The sequence below is a fragment of the Episyrphus balteatus genome, chromosome 1, assembly GCF_945859705.1.
Source record: "Episyrphus balteatus chromosome 1, idEpiBalt1.1, whole genome shotgun sequence".
Classification (NCBI taxonomy): Eukaryota; Metazoa; Arthropoda; class Insecta; order Diptera; family Syrphidae; genus Episyrphus; species Episyrphus balteatus.
In genome coordinates this window covers 10,528,971-10,550,254 of record NC_079134.1, presented here as the reverse complement: position 1 = coordinate 10,550,254, position 21,284 = coordinate 10,528,971, and the positions used below count along the sequence as shown (strand labels likewise).

At 30.8% G+C, this 21,284-nt stretch overlaps 1 protein-coding gene across 2 annotated transcripts; it reads left to right on the top strand.

The window, feature by feature from the left end:
• Window positions 1–2,206: 2,206 nt before the first annotated feature.
• On the top strand, window positions 2,207–13,824 carry LOC129921486 (tudor and KH domain-containing protein homolog). Of its 2 annotated transcripts, none has more exons than XM_056003327.1 (6): window positions 2,207–2,597; window positions 9,846–10,190; window positions 10,264–11,094; window positions 11,173–11,279; window positions 12,077–12,199; window positions 12,267–13,824. In XM_056003327.1, the coding sequence occupies exons 2-6, from the start codon at window positions 9,898–9,900 to the stop codon at window positions 12,644–12,646; spliced, it is 1,734 nt and encodes a 577-aa protein (XP_055859302.1). In that variant the 5' UTR covers window positions 2,207–2,597; window positions 9,846–9,897; the 3' UTR covers window positions 12,647–13,824. The 2 variants fall into 2 exon arrangements, with proteins under 2 accessions (XP_055859302.1, XP_055859303.1); XM_056003328.1 differs by lacking the exon at window positions 2,207–2,597 and adding an exon at window positions 9,667–9,723.
• The last annotated feature ends 7,460 nt before the right edge of the window (window positions 13,825–21,284 follow it).

The following is a 21,284-nucleotide window of genomic DNA, read 5'->3' as shown; positions in this document are numbered from 1 at the left end:
ATACAATAGTCTTAGTGCGTCAAGCGTTTTCTCGAAAACCACCTCAACCTGCAAATATTCTTTTTCATTTCTGTTACAATGCCTTTTACGATTATTATCTAATAAAAATTTATTTTTAATAGGTTTTTTTTTATTTGATGCCTTACTGGTACTATTTTTCTTTCTTAATAGTCACAGTCAAGTGAAAAAAAAATAGTGAGGAAAAACTAGTTGTTTTTCTTTTTTTGATAAGGATGTGGATGTTTCCCATCAGTTTTCAATGCATATCAGTCGGAAAGTTGTCAAATTCGTCTTCCTGACCTCTTGTTGAGTTATTGGCATGTTGGAAAAGACTCATAGCTGGCGTATAAATAGCATGTTCTAGCTGTTCATTCGACCATCTTCTAAAATAGTACGATAATGAATTCTTATATAACTAACATGGCAAACTATGCAATGCATAAAAAGTAAACCGAACCATTTGGAGAAGCAAGAACTTTTATTGTAACTTTGGTATTAATTCTATGCCCGCACGAATCTATCCAACTACTCGGATCTTGAAGCAATTATCCACTCAGTAAATTTCCACATCGTTTCAAGTGATTTTTGTCAGAAACCAACCGAGAGCGTTATTTAGCAGGTCCACCAAACGATATGTCACAGGAGTTCAAAGAACGTCGATAGATCCATTAACCTACCTCCTGAGAACAGAAACCTAAGTTATAGATCGATATTGCAATTGATGATCAGGAAAATAATGTCAAAACTGCTGTGGTTGTACAAACGCAACGAACGCTTCATGGGATAGATAGTAACATCTGTTCCTGTTGTCAACTGTTTAGGGAATTTCAAATGATTACGGTCATCAAAACTTCTACTGGTGATGTGACAGCTATCCGAAGTAAAACTAAGAATATGGCCTGTATTTTCAGTCGCTTTTAATCACTTCTTGCAGATATAAACACTCTGAGGAACGGAAATTTTTTTTTTGAGAAATCACAACTTAATTCAGGTCGAAATGATTCTCCTGGCAATGATACTGAACAACTGCTAGGGTGAAAGTAATACTTAGGGGACTGAAATGTCCTTATAAATTTCTGAGGGTCAAGCATGAATTCACGTTCGCCTCTTTCTACGTCCTTTGTTGACGGTTGTTCAAAAGAAGAGTTTTAAAGAAGAGTTGAGACCCTTAATAGTCAACTTTAAGATTTCAAAAAGCGCTGGGGCTTCAGTCTACTCAAAACTACTTTACTTCAAAAGTCTATGCAGATCTTAAAAAGAACGATCCCTCATACAACACAGGAGCATTGTTATCAATCTCCGCGATGGAATGCTACTTGAAACCGTAAATGAAATCAAATACTTATGAATTACCGGTTAGTAGCTGCTTCCTGCTATCAAAAGTGCTTTCACAAACCTTAATTAGTCAAAAGCAAGATGTAGGTTATAAAAACAACTCATAACCTACGGTTTTTCAATCTAGTTAACTTAAACGAAAACGCATATAGGATCTGCACGAACATGCAGTTTTACACTCTTCGATGAAACCAAAATCCAACAACTGGACAGCTTTATTTTTCAGATCAGGAAAATACCAAACACTTTTTTGATAAATATCAAAGACAGAAAAGAAGGATTACCCCATGAAAACAAAAACAACCTGGTCTAAATAATTTGAGACCACAAAACTAGCAATTAAGTGTCGGCCGTGACAGAAATTAATAAGTTTCGTTTGAATTGAACACCAAACCTCAGGCACAATATTTCGCTACAGAAATTCTCTCACTTTCTGCCAAAAAGGTGAGACAGTCATCAAAGCATTATTTGCTTTCCTAATTTCTTCTGAGATTGACTGATCGATTCAATCTATAAACTTGTCTATCAAACTATCTTCAACTTATAAAGTGTAGATAGGAATAATTATTTCATCTGCACATTTTTAATACTTTGAAAACAAATCGAAATAAAATCACACTTCATGTAGTGTAACTGACACTATACACGAGTATGAGAGTATATCAATACGAATAAGAAATTATGTCATCTATCTAAAATTAGTTCTTTTTTTCAAAAAAAAAAAAGCCAACCAGTGGCAACGGTAGCTAGCAAATACTACTACTTGGCAGCTTTGAATGAGTTGTGAGCAAATGTTAAATGTGCTTTTGTGCATTTTTATGATATGCGGTGCGGATCGATTAAATTCCCACCGCCAGCCATGCCAGTAGTGGGTTTCAGTTGTAAATCACTATCGCAGTCTCTGTGTATTGTCTCATTTTTGTGTTATACTAAAGACCTCATTCGCGGCTCTCGCTTTGTTTTTACCGGTTGTGTTTATTTTTTCAGTTTCTAATTAAACTGACTCGACATTTTTATTTGTTTATTTTAATTTTTCTTTTTTAAATAAAAGAAAAAAATTAATAATTTAACATTTTTAACATTTAAATGCAACATGTAAATAAAGATATGACAAGCGTGTTAAGTCGCTTTGACTGTTGCTGATGTTGATTTTTTATATTTATAAAGAATTTTTTTTTTTTCGTTACGACCATTAGAGTTGAAAAATATTGATTTTGTGATGATATAATCTAACCAACCAACCATACATTATATTGACGAATGTGAGTGCATCAAGAAAAGCTAATTCGAATTAGTATTAAGAACAAAAATATCAAGTAGTTGTTTTGTTTTCTTATTGATTACTTACATATGTTTTATTTAATTAATATCGATTATGTATACTCAAAACATTGGCACAATGCAAAAGCTTGCGCGTAGAATAATACATATTTTGAATTTTTTGTTGTTGTATTTTAAAATGATTGTGTTGGAAAGAAAATGATAGTTGTTTCATTGCCAAGTTAAACAAGTTACTTGTTGATAGAAGAAACCTATTGTTTTTTTTTTTTTTTTTCAAAATAAATTATGTGTACATTGACACCCTCAACTGAATCTTCTCTTTTTTGTTTTGTTGTTTTCTGTGCACAGAGCCCATTCAACATCTCTAATTAATATATCCTTCAGTGCAATTATGTTCAAGTTTAATGCTCTACACATTAATTACAAATGGCTCAGGAAAGTTTATTGTGTTATAATTTTAGCATTGGGTGGAATCGGATAGATAACTGATTTGAATATCAAACCATCACTTGGGTTCCTTTCAAAGTGATTTCTAAACTGCAACTGGTTTACGATTTTCAATTTAATAGAAATCAGAGGTTTTTAGTACTAGAGAGTTGAAAATATATAAAACACAATAAGCAAATGAACTGTATAAGTTGATCTCTAACTTAATTTCTGAAACTACATTTTAAAAATATAGTATTATGTTGGAACCAGTTTCAACAACTCTCCTTTTGATTAAACTGGTCAACAAGATTTTTGCCACAAGAACCAAAATATACTTTTCTGAAGGTTTTAGGGTTTTTTTTTGCATTTTATGACGGTAATATTTCAAAAATAATACAGTATTTCAGGCTTCGGCTTCGAGTTCAACACTCGTAAAACCTGTTGTTGTGACAAAAATAAAGTTTAATTTTTTTGACCAGTTTTATTTTGTTTAAGGTTCAAATTAAATATGTATGTTATAAATTAAATATTTAAGCGCTTTTGCAGTAAAAACGTAAACGAAGCTCAGAAACAGTATAGTGCAATCCACGAACAAAATTTACATAGAGCTCTTAATTATAAAAGTGAACTTAGTCATTGCTAGAAAAAAGAACTATTAAAACAAGTATATAACAAATTATATTTTAACAGTCAAACTCCATAGACTTGTTTATTAGAATATTCTTCAATTGTTTAGGAAAGAAAAAACAGTTCTCCTTGTAACAGTGTTAATAATTAAGATCACTTATGTTTGCATATGAGAAAGTGAATTTCGAAACAATTGTGCAAAAATTTCTATTTTGGATATATTAAGCATTTAAAATGTCAATGTCCCATAAGGATTCACTATATATAAAACAAATGTAAATAGCATAGTAAGTTTAACAAAAATTTTATTACAAAAAACTATAGAAAATTTATATATTGTAAAATGTTATAAGTCCAAAAAAATGGATTAATTTGTTTTTATTAATTGCATAGAAAATAACAGATCAAAAAGCCCAATTAACATACAAAACTTGATATTTTCAATCCATTTGTTTTAACTGAAAATTATTTACTTATGATAACATTATTTCAAAACAACTTAGCTATATTTTTTACATTAAGGTCTTAGAGCCGTTTTCTCAGACTAAACTTAAGAATTTAAGTTCTACATAAATCCTTATGTGACAGTTAACGCAGCAAATCGCCCTTAATCACTTGGATGTAGAAGGTTTTATAATAGCTACGTTGACTGTTGATCGAACACAGAGAAAATAGATATCAATCAATTTTTCAATTTTGCTTAAAATTAAAAATAAAATTTGTGTTTTGTTCAAAACACACATAAACAAAATAATAAAAAATTAAAATTTTCAATTTTAGGTTTGACGATAAAAAGAACGATTCTTTCATCGATTCTTTCGTCTTCAGAAGTGTACAATTTGAATTGAACCATTCAATTCAATTCTTTCTCAAAAAAGATCAATTCTTTTGCACAGTTAAAAAGCTATTATAAAGTACTATGAAAGTCTATGTAAAGCAGGGCTAACAATACTTCTTGCATCTAAACACCAAGTTTTAATTCTTTGACCTCCATTTAATTATTTGGTTCGCTTTGCCTTCCTGTACAACACGTTCTTTTTGTATCTCGCAGAAAATATGAATATAGTTTTAAAAACTGCAATAAATTTTCAGCAAAATATTATTTTAAACTTTTGGCATAATTATTTTGTTATCTCTTTCTTTGTAGCACAACATTCTGTAAGAATGAATAAAAAGACTTATGTCGTTTTCGATTGGTTTCACTCGAGGATTCACTCGTTCTGAAATCCAATAAAACGGTTTGAAACGCTTCCACTCAATTCTGTTATTTTGCGTTTGTGTAAAATTTTAAATGTCAAAAATTTGAATTAATTTTTTTTTCTGGCAAACTAGTGACATGGTATTGTATTAAAGTTGTAAAACTATAATTATGAAGACGACGACGAAGGAGATGATGGTAATAAATTATTCCATCGCTTTAATGGATTAATTTCTTGATTGAGTTTTTTTTTGGCATTTGAATATTTATGTATTAGTACTTTTTGAGTGGATTCTGATTTGAAATCGAGAAGAGAATTTCTCTTCTCAGAATCGTTCTAGCTGTCATTTTTATGCCAATAAAATGGTTTCAGAACCCTTCTGAATGCTTCCGGACGCTTCTGAACGTCCAATCGAAAACGACATTAAAAATATACTTTATATTTTTTTGTTTAATGTCCTGTTTTCCCATTATATTGATTCATTTAAAAAATATTTCCAAAAAATTGTTCTACTTTATTCAAATTTTACAATTTTAATAGAAAATATTAAGTTTAAAACTCAAAACGATCAATTTGATAAAACAAAAATAGAATAAATCCATTATAAAAACATTTTTAACTCCTCGATCTTCTATTTAGCATTCTCTATCATCTTTTGAAAGATTTAACAGTTTTCTCGAGTTCGAGTTAAAATAAAATTTTGTTTCCATTGGATTTCTCAGAAAAAAATTAAATTTAGAAGATTTTTAGAACTTCTTTACTAATTTGCTTTTTCTATGAATTGAATTAATAGGTACTAAACGCAGAACGATTATGATACGATTATGTCAGCATCATTATTGAATGGAATAGATATACATTTTTTCAGTACAATAAAATCTATGTTACGAAAGGTTATGCCCATTATAAATTCAAAACAAAAGAACATTACTTTGTACAGAAGTTCTTCCTAATTGATCATCATTCAAAAAAATTAAAATTAAAATTAAGCGACGGCATAATGCCAATCGTTAACGTAACAAAAATGTATTCAACCAAAACCTCTATGGGATCACCCAACCCAAAATAGTATTCCATCATTTCGATTTTTATTTTTATTTGGTTTGTTGGGATTCATTTTTGTTTATACTTACACCAATTAAGATTATTTATGTATTTTGTATATATTACGAATTAAAGGGACTGACAAAAAACGTGACAACCGTTAGAGTGAGAGATAAGAATTTCAAATTGTTTGCTCTCTGCGCTCTACACACATTTTATTCGTTAAGTGAGCTTTTTCACCGGTCTTTTTCGATGAAAGATACATTACTTCAACTGAATAAAAGTTTAAAGTATACCGGCCGGTTTGGTTGGTTGGCTTTAACACACACCTGTTCTCCCCCGCTCTCCTAACTTTTATTTTAGCTTTGTAAACATTTAATTTATTGGCACGAATATCTTAAAGTCTGAGAGAAAAATGAACGAAGATTTCTGTTATTATGAACTGATGACATCGTGCTTTTGAATAAGTTCTAAACTTATTTCTGATTTAAATTATCATAACTTGAAGGCTTTGAAGCAAGATAATAAATTTCTGTCCCTCTTTTTTGAATTAACTTGAACTTTCATTCTTATTTGCGTGTTTTTTTTTTTATCGATTTTGTTGTTGGTTTGTGGTTTGAATTTTTGTTTTATGGCAGTAATTATATTTTGAGAAAGGTATTGGAGCGAAATGACCTTGAGACGGAGTTTTTTTTGTTTATAAATATTTCATTAAGATAAGTAGTGATAAACTACATGAAAGAAAAATATACATATTAAGCTTTTGAAGCATGCAATGTTTGTATTGTTATAAAAATTAGCACATGTTTATTGGTGTGAGAGCTATGAAATAGAATGAGAATCTTTATTATAATGCAAATTCTCTGTAAGTCGTAAACTAAAGAATTTGTTTGACAATAAAGATCGGCGGTATATGTTCTTTTAAAAGACTTTGATGTATGCGCCAATAAACTGTTTGAAGTGCCATATAAGATGAATTAGCCAAATCTCCTTTCTTATTAATGTTAGGAAGTATTATCATCATTATGCAACATTAAATAGGAAGTAAAACAGCGGTACAATAGTTGCTGACATCACTGTTCTCGACATTCAGTAAGAGTATTATGCAAATATTTAATTGATAATTAATTAAAAAAATAATGATTTCATCTTTTACGTTTTCAATTTGCATGTGGGTAGAGCTTAGAGCACATGTACTAATGTTAATTTTATTTTGCGGTTTTTGTATAAATATTTAGAATATTCTTATTCATAAGCGAAGACAAGACGACTAGATCTATATTCATCCATTTTAGAAAATATCTACAAAATTTATCAAAAGAAAGTCGATAACACTATGAAAAATTATTCCAGTAACATAGGTTTTTTGAGTTGCTAGCTAAATTTCTGAAATGGTTCAATAGTTTTAATGATTATGGCTTGCTATATTTTTTTTTATTTAATGAAATATGATTTCATTCAAATGATTTCATCGGTTGACTTATTTTATCTGTTAATCGATCTAAAGCTTTTAAGTTGACTTGTTGAAATGAAACTTCAACCTCAAATAAATAATTGACGGTGAGATCAGGGACTGTTTTAAGTGGCAGTTCTTAAATCCAAAAAAGGATAAGCGATATTTCGGAGAAGCTGTTTATAAACATCGTACATACACTGCCGGTCTCACACATAATAATCTTACTTTACGAACCAGGCTTTCCCGACTTCTTTCAATAATATAAATGTCCAGAGTGTGAGGTTTTACTCGTTTATCCAGACTGAAAATGTTGTGGCGGTTTGAACTGACTGAACTTACATTTCGGTTCGTAAAGGCGGAAAATCAAGACAAATCTTACTAAAATAAGAAACATCACTCCAGACCATAACTTCGACAATTCGAAATCTAGAAAATAGAAATCTAGACTTTCTTTAATTTGATGTTTTAACAGAGTTTTTTTTTCATATTTTTGGTCTAATTTAGAGTTGGGCACTTTTAACTTCTTCCAGTTCCAAAACTAAGATTACTGACTTTTGTGACTGACTGTACTACATTATGTATTTCAATTAACCCCTTGTAACCCAACATCGTAAACTTTAAAATTAATAATGTAAATCGAAAGGGCTTTAGCTATAATAAAACACGTATTTTTTAAAAATTCAATAAATTCATTGTTTGCTTAGTTATTTCGAAATTTACGCAGTAAAAAAAAAGTTTAAATAATTTATTTTTATTCAAAGAAAAAGATATCTAATATTTATTTTTAGGCGCATTCCTAAAATCCAAAAATAAAACCCCGTTAGTTTATGCACGAAAAATATTTTTTCTGAATTTCGTAGTTTTTACATAAATTTGCTTGTTTTCCAAAAAAGCCGAACTTTCAACATTAACTGCCAATTAAAAACTATTGGTGCTATTTATTAGAAATATGGCGCATTATTCTTAAAGATTATATAAGAAGCTTTAAAAGAATAAAAATATGTTTTTTACAGCTTTTGGGCGATCTTTTCCGGTTTGTTACAGAAATGTCACATGGGGCTACAAGGGGTTAACACTTTATAGTTGTTAGAAAATGCAGCCTTTTTATTATGGTATATTTTTAGTGCATAATTAGGACCCTATCTGAATCTAAGAGAGAATTTTAAATCGCTGCAAAAATGTTTATCTGTTATTAATGGTGCGGAAATTTCCACAATAATCCCCATTTTAACCGAGCCTAAGGTTATGGGCTTGTGACCACTCTTTTGTTACATCGCCTCTAATATTATTGGTTAACAGACGTCTTCTTTGAAAGACAGTTTTTGTTGGAAGTTGGAAAATTGATATCGGATGTCTAACAATGCAATCCTGAACGTCCACGTAGAGAACCTTTTTCTTGGCATAAATCTCACTTCTAGACCGATCTAGTTGTCTTGTTTATTGAATAGATGCCAAGGAAATTTACAAATCATTAAAAAGAATTTGTTTAAACAAAATAACAGCCAAGGAAATAACAAATCTACTAAATCTCTTTAGAAGAATGAAATTACTCTTAGCTTGAAAACTTTTCTGAAATAGTTGATCTTTTATAAACTTCGCGTATCACATACAATTTCCGGTTTCTGTATGAACTTCTATATACGAGTAATAGTATAAACTCTTCTTATTTTTTAGCTTCAGTTTTTGGGATTTGTTCTTTAGTTTTTATGTCATTATTGAAAAAATACAACTAAAAACTTGAATATTTAATACTTTACCAATGCGATATAGCCTTTAAACACAACAGCAATTTTTTTCAGTTGTTCCGTGCAAATTATTTTTTAAATCATTCCTTTTGAATTCTTTGAAAACTTTTAAAGCCTTTAATTAAAAAATTCTTACCATTTTAAGTCTTTGAAAACCTAGCGCCAGTTTATTGTTTTATTCCCATCAGGTCAAAACTTTCAAGTCACTTTTTAAAACCTTTTTCAATTATGATGATCAATAACGATTTTCCCCCAAGATGTTGCAATAAAGGTGTAATGCAAAAAATTATCCCTTTTATGAGTCAATTTTTTGCAACAGGATACACAAAATGTATTTGAAAAGACAGAGGTGGTAATATACACACAAATCTACCTGTGGTCTATTCTAAGAATCAAATGTTATATACATTTTAAACGAACATTTAAAAACCCCTAAAATTATTCACGTAAAGATCATATGACAAAAGTAATTATGAAATTCCAAAATCATTAGACAAAAATGAATTTAAGAACGATTCGAAATTGCCACAGATACATTAACCATCTATCTGTGGCCGAGCTTACTAAGCATATTTTCAATTCCTAGAGCAGAGTAGTTCAAGTGAAAGTATGTAAACGGTTTTAACTAAAGTTGTTGTTTTTATTTGTTATTCCAACTTTCTATTAAAACAAATCCTTTTGGTTTTTAATTCAATTCAATAAATGCAATATATTTTTCTTTCATTTTAGATAAATATCCTCAAACTCTTTTATTAAAATAAAAAACAAAAAAAAAGACAAAATGCTTCGTAGCGCAGCTAATCCCGCCTTGAAACTTATCCTAGGCCTTGGCTTATGCACCGTCGGCGGTGCCATGTTATATGTTTATTTTAAAAATCGTGACGAAGAAGAAGATGAACTCGATAAACTTCGCAAACCGCGATCCTCTACCGCAACATCAGCCGCAGCCCCAATTCAAAAAGAAGTGAAAATCCAAATGACTATTGGCAATGAGTATATACCTCTTGTGGTTGGACGTGCCGGAGCCAATTTGGCTCGTATCGAAGAGAGAAGTAAAACAACTATTCGCTTTAGGTATAAAATCTATTCAAAAATGATTTCCTTTTTATTTTCTATCTAACATAAAATCCCCTTTTGCTTCTTCCAGAGACAAAGATGACATAAGTAAGCTATGTGAAATTCGTGGTTTTCCTTTGGCAGTGAAAGAAGCTAAACAAATGATTCTCAAAGAAATCGAACGCTCTCCCATTGTCAAGGAGGAGATCTTCGTCCCACAGAGTGTGTGTGGTAAAATAATCGGTCGTTGTGGTGAATCAATGCAGGAAATCTGTCGCCAGTCTATGGCCAAAGTGTCTGTTGATTCGGGCGGGCGTAATGGCGGGATCCATAAACGTCGTATTGTCATTACTGGCAATCGTTCTCAAGTGAACATTGCTAGAAAACTCATCGAAGATAAAATCCAAGAAGATGAAGATCTCAAAAAATCCATGGAAGAAGTCGAACTCACAAGAGAACCTCGTCGCAGTCCCACCAACAGCATGTCATCAAGTATTTACTCGTCACAAACCTCGCTGAATTCTCAAATGCTATCGCCACGTGAGAAACTATGCACCAGTGAATATGAAAAACCATTGGAAGTGTATGTTTCGGCAATTGCTTCGCCTGGTAAATTCTGGGTTCAATTGATTGGACCGCAATCGAAGAAACTTGACAATTTGGTCAAAGAATTGACTGACTATTACAATGTTGCTGAAAATCGTGAATTACATACGATTACTGAGCCTTATTTGGGACAAATTGTGGCGGCTGTCTTTAAGTATGATGGCAAATGGTATCGTGCAGAAATTGTGGGCATTCTCCCAAATGAATACAATGCCAATGAAGTGGTTTTGGATTTGTATTTTGTCGATTATGGTGACAGTGAGTATTGTTCGCCACATGAAGTGTTTGAATTGCGAACGGATTTCCTTACTCTGAGGTGAGTTTTGAGAGATGGTAAATTGATTTGAATTGTTTTGTTAAAAGGGGATTTTTTTTTTGTATTGTTTTATTTTAGATTCCAAGCTATTGAATGCTTTTTGGCAAATATTAAGTCAACTGTGCCAAATGATCCAGACACATGGGAACAGCAGTCAATAATACGATTTGAAGAATTCACACAAGGTAAGTGTTGATATAATAGTTTAATTTTATTTAAGGTGTAAAAGATTACAGTTGCCTCCCACCGAGACTACACTGAATAGTCTATTTGAACCACTTCGGTTTCTTATCAACCGTCCCCCATTTCCCCTTTAGTCGAATACTTGATTACTTCCAGGTTTCCGTTTTGAGTTCGTTTGCGTCAGCACATCCAAAATCAAACAAAGAATTTTTCGGTGATATACATACAATTACTTCTTTCTGAGTGCTAGAAGAATAGAGTTCGAAATAGAGTTCGAAGGTTTAGCTTCCATCACATGCACGAAATTCATTGGTTCAATGAGTAAATTTTGCTCTCACATAGTTCTTGGCTGCTCCAAAGTTTTTCAAAGCTCTTCTACCAAATAATTTTTGACTGCCCATTTCCAACAGTGGTAATTTATTAAAAAAAAAAAAATTTGTTATTCCGACGATGCACAACATTAAAGTGAAAATAAGCTTTCAACAAAAAAAGTTTACCCTATTAAACGGTCTCATTTGGCAGAATTCATATTTACACATAAAGAAACTCCTTTCAGTGGGAACACATGTTTACAACGATATGCTCATGTGCCTTCTCACGTAGCTTTCATTGATAAACCTCTCTTCAAATCTTTTGTCGCAATAAACAATCTGCCATTGAAATTTCGTTAAATTTTTTCAATATTGTTCTCATAATTCTATGTATTGAAATAAAAATGGGTAGTTCAGTTTTTATTTTGTCTTCTCATCTCATTAAAAACATTGTAAATCAAATAATAAAATTTATATTTTCATTTCAGTTGCAAATTGGAAGAAATTGATCTCTAAAGTCGTTACATACAAGGATCGCCCGAAACCCGGTAATCGTTCCAAAAGAGAGGGATCTCCTGTGCCTGGAGTTGAACTTTTTGATTTATCCGAAGGTAAGTTTTTTCATTAACAATTTTGTTTTTGAAAAAATTACTAATTTATATCAACTCACTTTTCTAGGTCATGAGGTCAGTATAAACAATTTACTTTTGTCACATGGACTCGCATTACCCGAAAATGGAAACGAAGTTTTACGACTTGGTGGCGGTAATTCACCCATGTCCAGCCCCCGAACTATTTCATATGAAAGTATACCGACCCACAACGAAGATATTCCCGGAAAAAATCCAGCCTATACAAATGGAAATAACTCGCTAAGCTTACAAAGCAATAACACATCAATCAGTAATAATCCTAAACAACCAGAACAGCAAATACAGCAAGTTGCTGGCGATTACTTTAATGGCAACTATTCAGTTGAAGAAGAAAGTGATTTAAATTCAACTGGGAAAAGTAGATTTAACAATTCGAATGGACAGTGGAAGAACGTTTTAAGTTAGATTATTAGAATTCAGTTAAAAAGAAACAAAACAAAAAAACGCATAGATTTAAGTTTATTTTAACTTTTGATGATGATATGTAAATAGTTGATTTAATTTTTTCTTCCCTTTCCTACTTCTATATCTCTTCTATGTTCTCTAAATCTATGATTTTAAGCTTTCATAAATTATATTGCAGAACCCTTAAGATATTCTTATATAATTATAAGTTGACTTATATGTAGTTTTTAGAGTTTCTTAAATTATTTTTGCCAAAATTATAAGCAAAGCAATATTAAAGAATCAAACCTAAACAAGATAAAACGTTTTATTTGAAAATAAAGGTAATCGGCCCTAGTGAGGTATTCGTCGGAGCGGAAAATTCTCCGATTTCATACGAATTATGCTTTGAGGTGTGCTTCTGACAGTTAAAAACTCTCCGACGGATACCTCGCTAGGGTCGAATATCTATAGACGTGCCAATTTATATCAATTATAACAGTTTTTCTTCATTAAAAGCACGAAATATTCAACATCAAGCAAGCGGAAGAAAAACATCTCTGTTATACAAAAACTGTTATACTGTTGGCATGTCTTGAGTGATAGTCACTGATTTCTATAACACACTCGATAGTGGATTCATATTCAAAAAATTACAGTTTTTTTTTATCGTTTTCTTCCTTTTACGAAAAGTGAGATGATACAATTTTTTGGATAATAGTATAACAAAATTATTATACTTATCTCTGTCTATCTTTATCAAATTTAAGCTAATATTAAATGCTCCATTTTTTTCCATTTTCATTTTTACTGATAAGTAATTTACTGTTGGAAACAAATTTTATTCGAAGTTAAACTTCTTTTGTCGCGTTTGTTCTTATATTAACGAATTATTAAGGTGTGAACCTTATAAATAAAAAATGGCATATTTACACGAGTACGAAAAAAGTTTTGACAAAAGTAAAGTATAATTTATTTCAATCGCGTGTACATCTGTACATTCTCTTTTTGTTTTTAGCTGAAGATGCGTGCTAAATTTCCTTAATAAATTTTAGCTTGGCTTAATTGTATTGAGAATTTTGTATGGGAGTTAAAATTTAGTTCGATCTGCGTTGTAGTTCTTACACTATACAGAGTAAGACGGCACTGTGCGAGGTACACCCAATCTGATCTCTAATAAATTGAGGCAAAAAAAAAAAGTACATATACTTTGAACGGAATCCACTATCCAATGTATTATAGATATCAGTGGTTATAGCCTTAAACAAATTATGATATTGTAATTTATACCAACTGACTGTTTCTAATTTGTTTATTATTTTATGCCAATAAATGTATCTGTTAAAAGGTTATATGTTCAAATTAGTTGCATGAATAAAATTAACCTTGAAAATAAATGTATAAAAATGACAACAAAAATGTAAATTAAGAAGATTAAAATGGATTGTGATTTCGTAGTCCAACTGATGCCACATTTCGGAAAACGAAAAAAAACTATGATTTAAGATATGGGAACAGTCAATATGAAATGAAAAGAAAACATTTTTAGGAACTTAATTTAATTAATTTATTGATTTCCTTTATTTTATTTTATCATTTATAAAAAAAATAATTATAATTGATGTGTAAGTAAGGAAATAAAATTTTATTCACATATCTTGAAATACAAAAAAAAAAAAAAATGTAATGAATGTATCATCCAATATACAGCGTGAAAATGTAAAATTAGGAATGGTTATTTTCATTCAATGGATTTATTTTTACTTAAAGTGACATTTGAAAATAAAATTTTACTATCTATTTTAAAAATGAACTTAAAGTTTTATGAATTGCATAATATACATATATTTTAAATATACATAAGTATAATAAAATATTTACAAAAAAAAATATGCATACTGTTTTATTTGAACACAAACATGTCACATTTGCGATCATAACATTGCCGTATTGGTATTTTACTTAAAAATGGCTTCTTAAAAACCCAATTTCCGGTGTTTTTTGTTATACGATTTGTGTTTTTATATTTAGAAAGTTTAAAATTTTAAAGGACTTTACTGAGAAGCAACTTATTATTAAGTAAGCCAAAAAGAAAAAAAATTCTCTCTAATTCGATGTACTCGTCTACCTAAATTTCCGTTCAGAAAATGATGTTGACTAAATATCTAGTCCCTAATATTTCCTGAAAGTGTCAATGCCCAGCCCATTAACAACAAAAAAAAATAATGAATTAAGAAGTCATTTGGCTGGAATATTAGAAATGTGTATTCATTCTCTTCCAGTTCCATAACACAGCCACACAAAAAAATATAAAAGTTCTGACCTGGGGTTGCGACTAGGTTTTTCATATAGTTTTTGGGTCGCTAAAACCGAATCCGAAGTTAATTTTGCCTTATCACGTCAGGTTTTCGAGATAACCTCAAAAAATGTCACGAAAACAAAAAATTTTTTTCTCTGATCTGGATGTGCGAATATGTTAATCATATAGTTTTTGGATCTCTGAATCCAGATTCGGAGTCAATTTCGCCCTATCACGTCAGGTTTCATGTCAAAACCAAAAAAACAAAAGTTCTTATCTGGAGTTGCGACTAAGTTTTTCATATAGTTTTTGGGTCGCTAAAACCGAATCCGAAGTTAATTTTGCCTTATCACGTCAGGTTTTTGAAATATCCTCAAAAAATGTCTAAACTCAAAAAAAAAGTTCTTATCTGACATTTTTTGAGGATATCTCAAAAACCTGACGTGATACGGCAAAATAGACTTCGGATTCGGTTTTAGAAACCCAAAAACTATATGAAAAACCTAGTCGCAACTCCAGATAAGAATTTTTGTTTTTTTGGTGATGGGGCAAAATTGACTTCGAATCTGAATTCAGCGATCCAAAAACTATATGATTAATGTCGTTTTCTATTGACGAATCTCAGAATGAGATTTGTGAATTTGACAGCTGAAAGGGGGGTGAAGAGGGGAAATAGTGGACAAATCTCAGATTTCATGATCTATTTGCGTCATGAGATTCAAAAAAATGACAAAAAAATGAATCTGAGATTCAAGAATCTGATTCTGGATTTTTATCAAGATTCACGCATACAAACACACGCACTTTCACACACACTCCTCTGTTTGACATTTGTCTGAACATTTGTTGTTGTTTTATTTTTTTATACGCACAGATTTCGCACACAATTACAAAACTAGATTTCATACCCAACTAACAATTTTACTTCCACAAGGATCTAACGAAGCTGTTTCGATTTTAGAAATATTGCTTGTATACGACCATAGAGAAGCCCATCTGGCCCACCCGAGAAGATTGATAGGCCTTAGAAGAGTCATATGCAAGTTGATTGGAGAGACTCATTACATGTCTTTAATGCCTTATAGAAACAACCAACATTTGAAATTTGAAAATGTGTATTATTGTTGCAGGCTTTTATTTTTATTTAGAAGCTCTGAGCAGACTTGTGGAAGGATTGTGAAAGTCTAAACGAGGTATATCCCAAATAGAATAAAGAAAAAATAATATTTTTTTTTGTGTACACTTATACATTTTATTTTTTCATTTTCTTCTTTGTTTTCCATCCAGACAAGTTTTGCTTCTGAAATTAAATTTCCAAACACAATTATATTAAGAAAAAAACTTCTACTTACTTGACGCATTTTGCTGGATTTGAACCTCGTACATCCTGATTGAAAGTCCGGTACCTTACCCATCGAGCTACTCAGGTATATAATAAAAGAGTTTCAAATTTGGACTAGTTGAAACCAGAACTTCCTAAGGGCTTCGACTTAATTCCTGATGAGTTGCACTATCTTAAAGAATATGGTGACCATTTGTGTTTTTTTATTTTTTCAAAGTTATTATTTTTGGTTAGGTATTTTCTGTTTTTTTTTTTATATTGTAAAAAATTATTTAATAAAGACTTAATAATATTATATTCTGATTGTCAAACCATATCATTATTGAGAAGATGAAAGAGAATAACTTTTTACTCAAGAACAATTTTTCTGGAGCAGAAAAAAATATCTGAAAAATTCGGTTTTTTTAGACTTTAGAGGTTTCACCCGGATGCCGTCAACCCGCATTTTTCCGAAGCAGAAAAAAAATTTTTAATTTTTTTGGGCTTTTGGCTTTTTCTTAAAAATAAGAGAATTAACTTTGTTTTGAACTTAGGTAAAAAATCTAAAATGTCTATCAGTATTTTATAATTAAATATGTGGTTTTCCTTACTTCTCTACTTACTTGAATATGAACTCCAAATTGGTCAGTAAACCATTTTTAATATCACTATTTTAAACCAATTACCGATATGAAAAGATTCACTTTTTTATTTTTTTCTTTATAACAATGAATAAAAAAACCAAAAATGGTCACCATAATGGCACTTATCCAAATATTTCTTATTCTCATGAGTTTGCCTGACAGTTTAAAAAATTTAGCTTGTACTCACTTTCACAGGGCTTCTAGAAATAAAATTAGTTCGCTCAGGCAAACTTATAAAATTAAATGCTTTTTACAATGTTTTCCTTGTACTTAAAGGATCTCTACAAATATAAATAAATGTCCCCTAACTTCAAAGGCAAACATATAAAACTAAAAGCTTTTCGCGCACGCGCCTGAAATTGAACTTTTTTTTTTCTCATACAGAGATACAAAATAAACATTTATGTAAGTCGTTATATTTGAAAGTAATATAAAACATACTTTGTAATATTTTCAATCAAAAACAATGATTCAACAATTTTTTAATTCAAATATTAAAATGCAGTAACTATATCACATCTATTTTGTGGAATATTTGTTTAAAAAGGCAAAACCGTTTAATGCGGTTTATTTGAAATTCAACGTAATGTTTTTTTTTTTTTAATGAATATCACGACTCATATACCTACTATTGACATAATTTCGGTAATATAGAATTATAATAATAAATGCATTTAAGGCAATTGTAGGTATAAGTTGTAGGTACTTCTACCATACTTAAATACATACCTAAGTCATTTTTGAGTCTAATAATTTTCGAATTGGATAAAAAAAATACAAAGCATTCATAAAGATTTTGTAAGCAGTTCTACAGTTATACAATTTCTTTTGCAAAGCCATTTAAAAGAAGTCAGTTATTGGCTTTTATTTCTTGTGCTTCTACAATGGAATTTCATGTGGCCGTATTGAAATTTAAACGAAATGTTTACATTAATTCTTGTAGAAACTTTTAGATTCCACTTGCACTAGGTTTCTAGGAAGCGGTTAACGAAAGTTAAGCCTCGAAAGTTTGAATTTTCGATTCACAAACTAAATGCAAGCCCTGTAGAGATAATAGCTGCAAGAAATTAAAGATCTTAACCTCGTGGAAGTAAAATTGTTAGTTGGGTATTCTATTTGCAGTGGAAAATCTGAGAATTTTACACAAAAATCTCAAAAGTCAATAGAAAACGACATAACATATTCGCACATCCAGATCGTGACATTTTTTGAGGTTATCTCGAAAACCTGACGTGATGGGGAAAAACGGACTTCGGATTCGGTTTCAGCAACCCAAAAACTATATGAAAAACATAGTCGCAACCCCAGGTCAGGACTTTTATTTTTTTTTTGTGTGGCTGTGTAATTGAGCAAAATAAGGCGAGTCGAAATAGAGATTAAGATTATGGACTGAATTCATTAACGCTGTGATGCTCTTGCATCAAAAATGTTGTGCTAAAGTAATGCTTTGCAGGCAGTTAGTGTTTTCTTTCCATACAAAAAGTTGTGATGCAAAATTAGAGATGTGTTTATCAATTCAACCATGTAGTACGACCGACTTCGTACTCCATAGTTGGCCTTTTGAGCTAGATGTCAAATTCTAACTCGAAAATGGGAGAATGTTGTTGTTTTCCGTGTTATTTTTCATGTAAAATAAACGTCTAAAATACCGATGGGACCACTAAACAGGCATGATCTTACACTTCTTCGAGATGATTGGAATTTTTAATCATTGGCCACTATTCGGTATTCGTATTCGGTATAGTTTAAATATTCGGCCGAATACCGAATACCAAATGGAGAAGAAAAAAGACAAACTATTATATTAAAATGTGTGTTTTATTAAGAAATTGTAATTTTAGTACTTATAATCTACTAAAGGCAAGTTGTGGGTGTTTTTATAAACATCGGAAATCTGCGTTAGTACAATCGTCTTTCTGCTTTGCTGCATTAATGAACACACCAATTCTGCAGAATGTTTGCAGGCCTGCGTTGCGTTGGTACAATTTTCAGCAGTCACTGATAGTTCATAAACGTCAGAAAAAAAAATATAAAAAATTACCCCGGAATGAGTTTTGTTTAATAAGCAAAAAATATTTACTTTTCAGTTCCCGAAAATATTGTTTTTAATAACACGATAATTTTATAAACCGTTTCACATTAGGGTGGCTCAAAAAAATACATACTTTCTTCTAAAAAAAAAATTATAAAAACACAGAGTGGTTCACATTTGGAACAAATTATCTATGGAAAAAATATTTTTAGTTAGGGTGTTCAAGAAAGTTTTTTTTTTGCGTTTGAAAAAAAAAAAAATGATTTTTAGTGCACAGAAAGTTTTTTAGCAGCGTTTTATAGTATAGTAATGTTAAATTCATGTCAAATTAATTAAATTGAATTTGGTTGAATTCCAAGCGTAAATGTAAAATATACCATTTTTCTTAGCCACCTAATTTGAAAATACCTAACCCAATTTTACATTATATTTCATAAACCATGTTTTAAAACTTTCTCTGCAGTGAAAATAATTTTTTTCAATAACTTAAAAAAAATGTTTTTGAACCACCCTAATGGAAATTTTTTTTTTCTTCGAATTCCACAAGCAACCGTAGAAGATAACATTTTTTAGAGCCACCCTAATACGAAAAAAAAAAAACAAAAAACACGATTTTTAAATTTTCTGCGTCATTAAAATTTAAATTTTTCGAAAAATGAAAAAAAAAATTTTTTGCACCACCCTAATTAATATATTTGCTTTTCATTTTTTTTAAAAATATGTATTTACATTTATTAACAAAAAAAAAATTGAATCAAGAGTCAAATAAATTTCTTCGTGAGTTCTGCAGCAATAAAATTTTGGCTGCGCAATCTGCCCGATGTTGACGACATAATGACGTTTATGAACAGCAGAACTGCAGTTGGACTAAGTTAGTCCGATCGCAGATCTGACTTTATGAACACGACTAACGCAGGCCTAAGTTAGGCAGACGTTTATGAAAACACCCTATTTGTTCCGCATTTGTTGGTAGTAAACGATTACGTTTATCTTCGTAGACTGTTCCTGCTTCGAAAAATAGTCTTTTGCTGTAAACACTTGTCCCAGGAGAAGAAAGGTAGACTTTAGCAAATGTTGTCAAAATATGAAATTTTGTAGTTTGTGTTAACCACCACTTGTATGGGTCCGCCGTTCGATCTTGGCGAACAGTCCATATATATAATTCGATTTTAGATGTCTACCTTTGCAGTAATAGGTAGTGCGTTCAGACATTTATCTTAAAAGTAGTTCAGTTATTCATCGTTACAATACGATGTTGTTGGGAATTTTTAAGCCACATCTATTCTTAAGACAAAGTATAAAATTTTTGAAATTACCAACGTTTTTTGGTCCTTGGTCGAATATTCGTTATTCGGCCGAGGAGCGTGGCCGAATATTCGCTATTCGGCCAAATCAATGTTCGCGGCATCTCTAAATATATAGCTTAATTCTTAGGGCAAAACAAAACACATGCAAAGCGAAGTAGAAAAAATAACATAAACTATGTTGATTTTGTAAGTATGCAATGTTTTTTTCTCATGCATTCGAATGCATGATTTAGAAAAAAGAAAATACGTATACGCCGTAGTGATCAAGTGGCGTACACATTTATTTATAATCGATATTCTATATATTTGATTTATTTTTGAACAATGAAAATAAATTATCTCATTTTGATAATAAACAACAAAACAAAAGGTATAAACAAAAAGACTATATAACTACTAGTTATATGATCTTTGGTATAAAGTTCTAGGCATTGTTTGTCCAGATCGTGTAAAACTCTTCAACCGCCTTATCCACCAGTTGTTATTAGCAACATCACGTGAATCTCTGAATTGAATCACCCATTTTGCTATCCATCGGATAAACTGCACTATTATAGCCCTTTTTGACGTTCACGTGAACGTCGACTATAAAAATCTTGTGAAGTAGATACAATTCAATGAAATACTTTCTAACCTCAATTCAACTGTAATTTTTTTTTTTTTTTTAAATGTTTGTTACCTCAGAAGTTTCCTCTAGGTGAACCGATTTTGATGATTCTTTTTTATTTGTTGTCCCGTGTGGTCCCATTTCAACTTCATTCTGACTATGGCATCCATCAGATGACGGTTTTATATTTATTCTGTTTATGTTATAGCTACACCCGACATTTAACACTAGAGTATGCTAAAAAGGTCTTAAGTCCCTGGACTTTAAGTTGTTTATGCAATGGTATTTATATTTACTTACCCAGCTTTTACTCAGAATACGCATCTAACATTGAAGAACTATTTCGAGCAAACAAAATTTCGTTTGAAGTGGTTTTCGAAATACATTGCCTCATGTAAGTTGCAACATGCCAAACAATTATTTAAACCGAGGTGGAAACATCAAAGGGT

What these genes read in the sequence shown, in the direction of transcription:
- LOC129921486 (XM_056003327.1), top strand. Translation starts at nt 9,898, where the DNA reads ATGCTTCGTAGCGCAGCTAATCCCGCCTTGAAACTTATCCTAGGCCTT. An exon ending in AAAACAACTATTCGCTTTAG is followed by an intron (nt 10,191 to 10,263) that starts GTATAAAATCTA and finishes TGCTTCTTCCAG; the next exon opens with AGACAAAGATGACATAAGTA. An exon ending in ACTTTTTGATTTATCCGAAG is followed by an intron (nt 12,200 to 12,266) that starts GTAAGTTTTTTC and finishes TCACTTTTCTAG; the next exon opens with GTCATGAGGTCAGTATAAAC.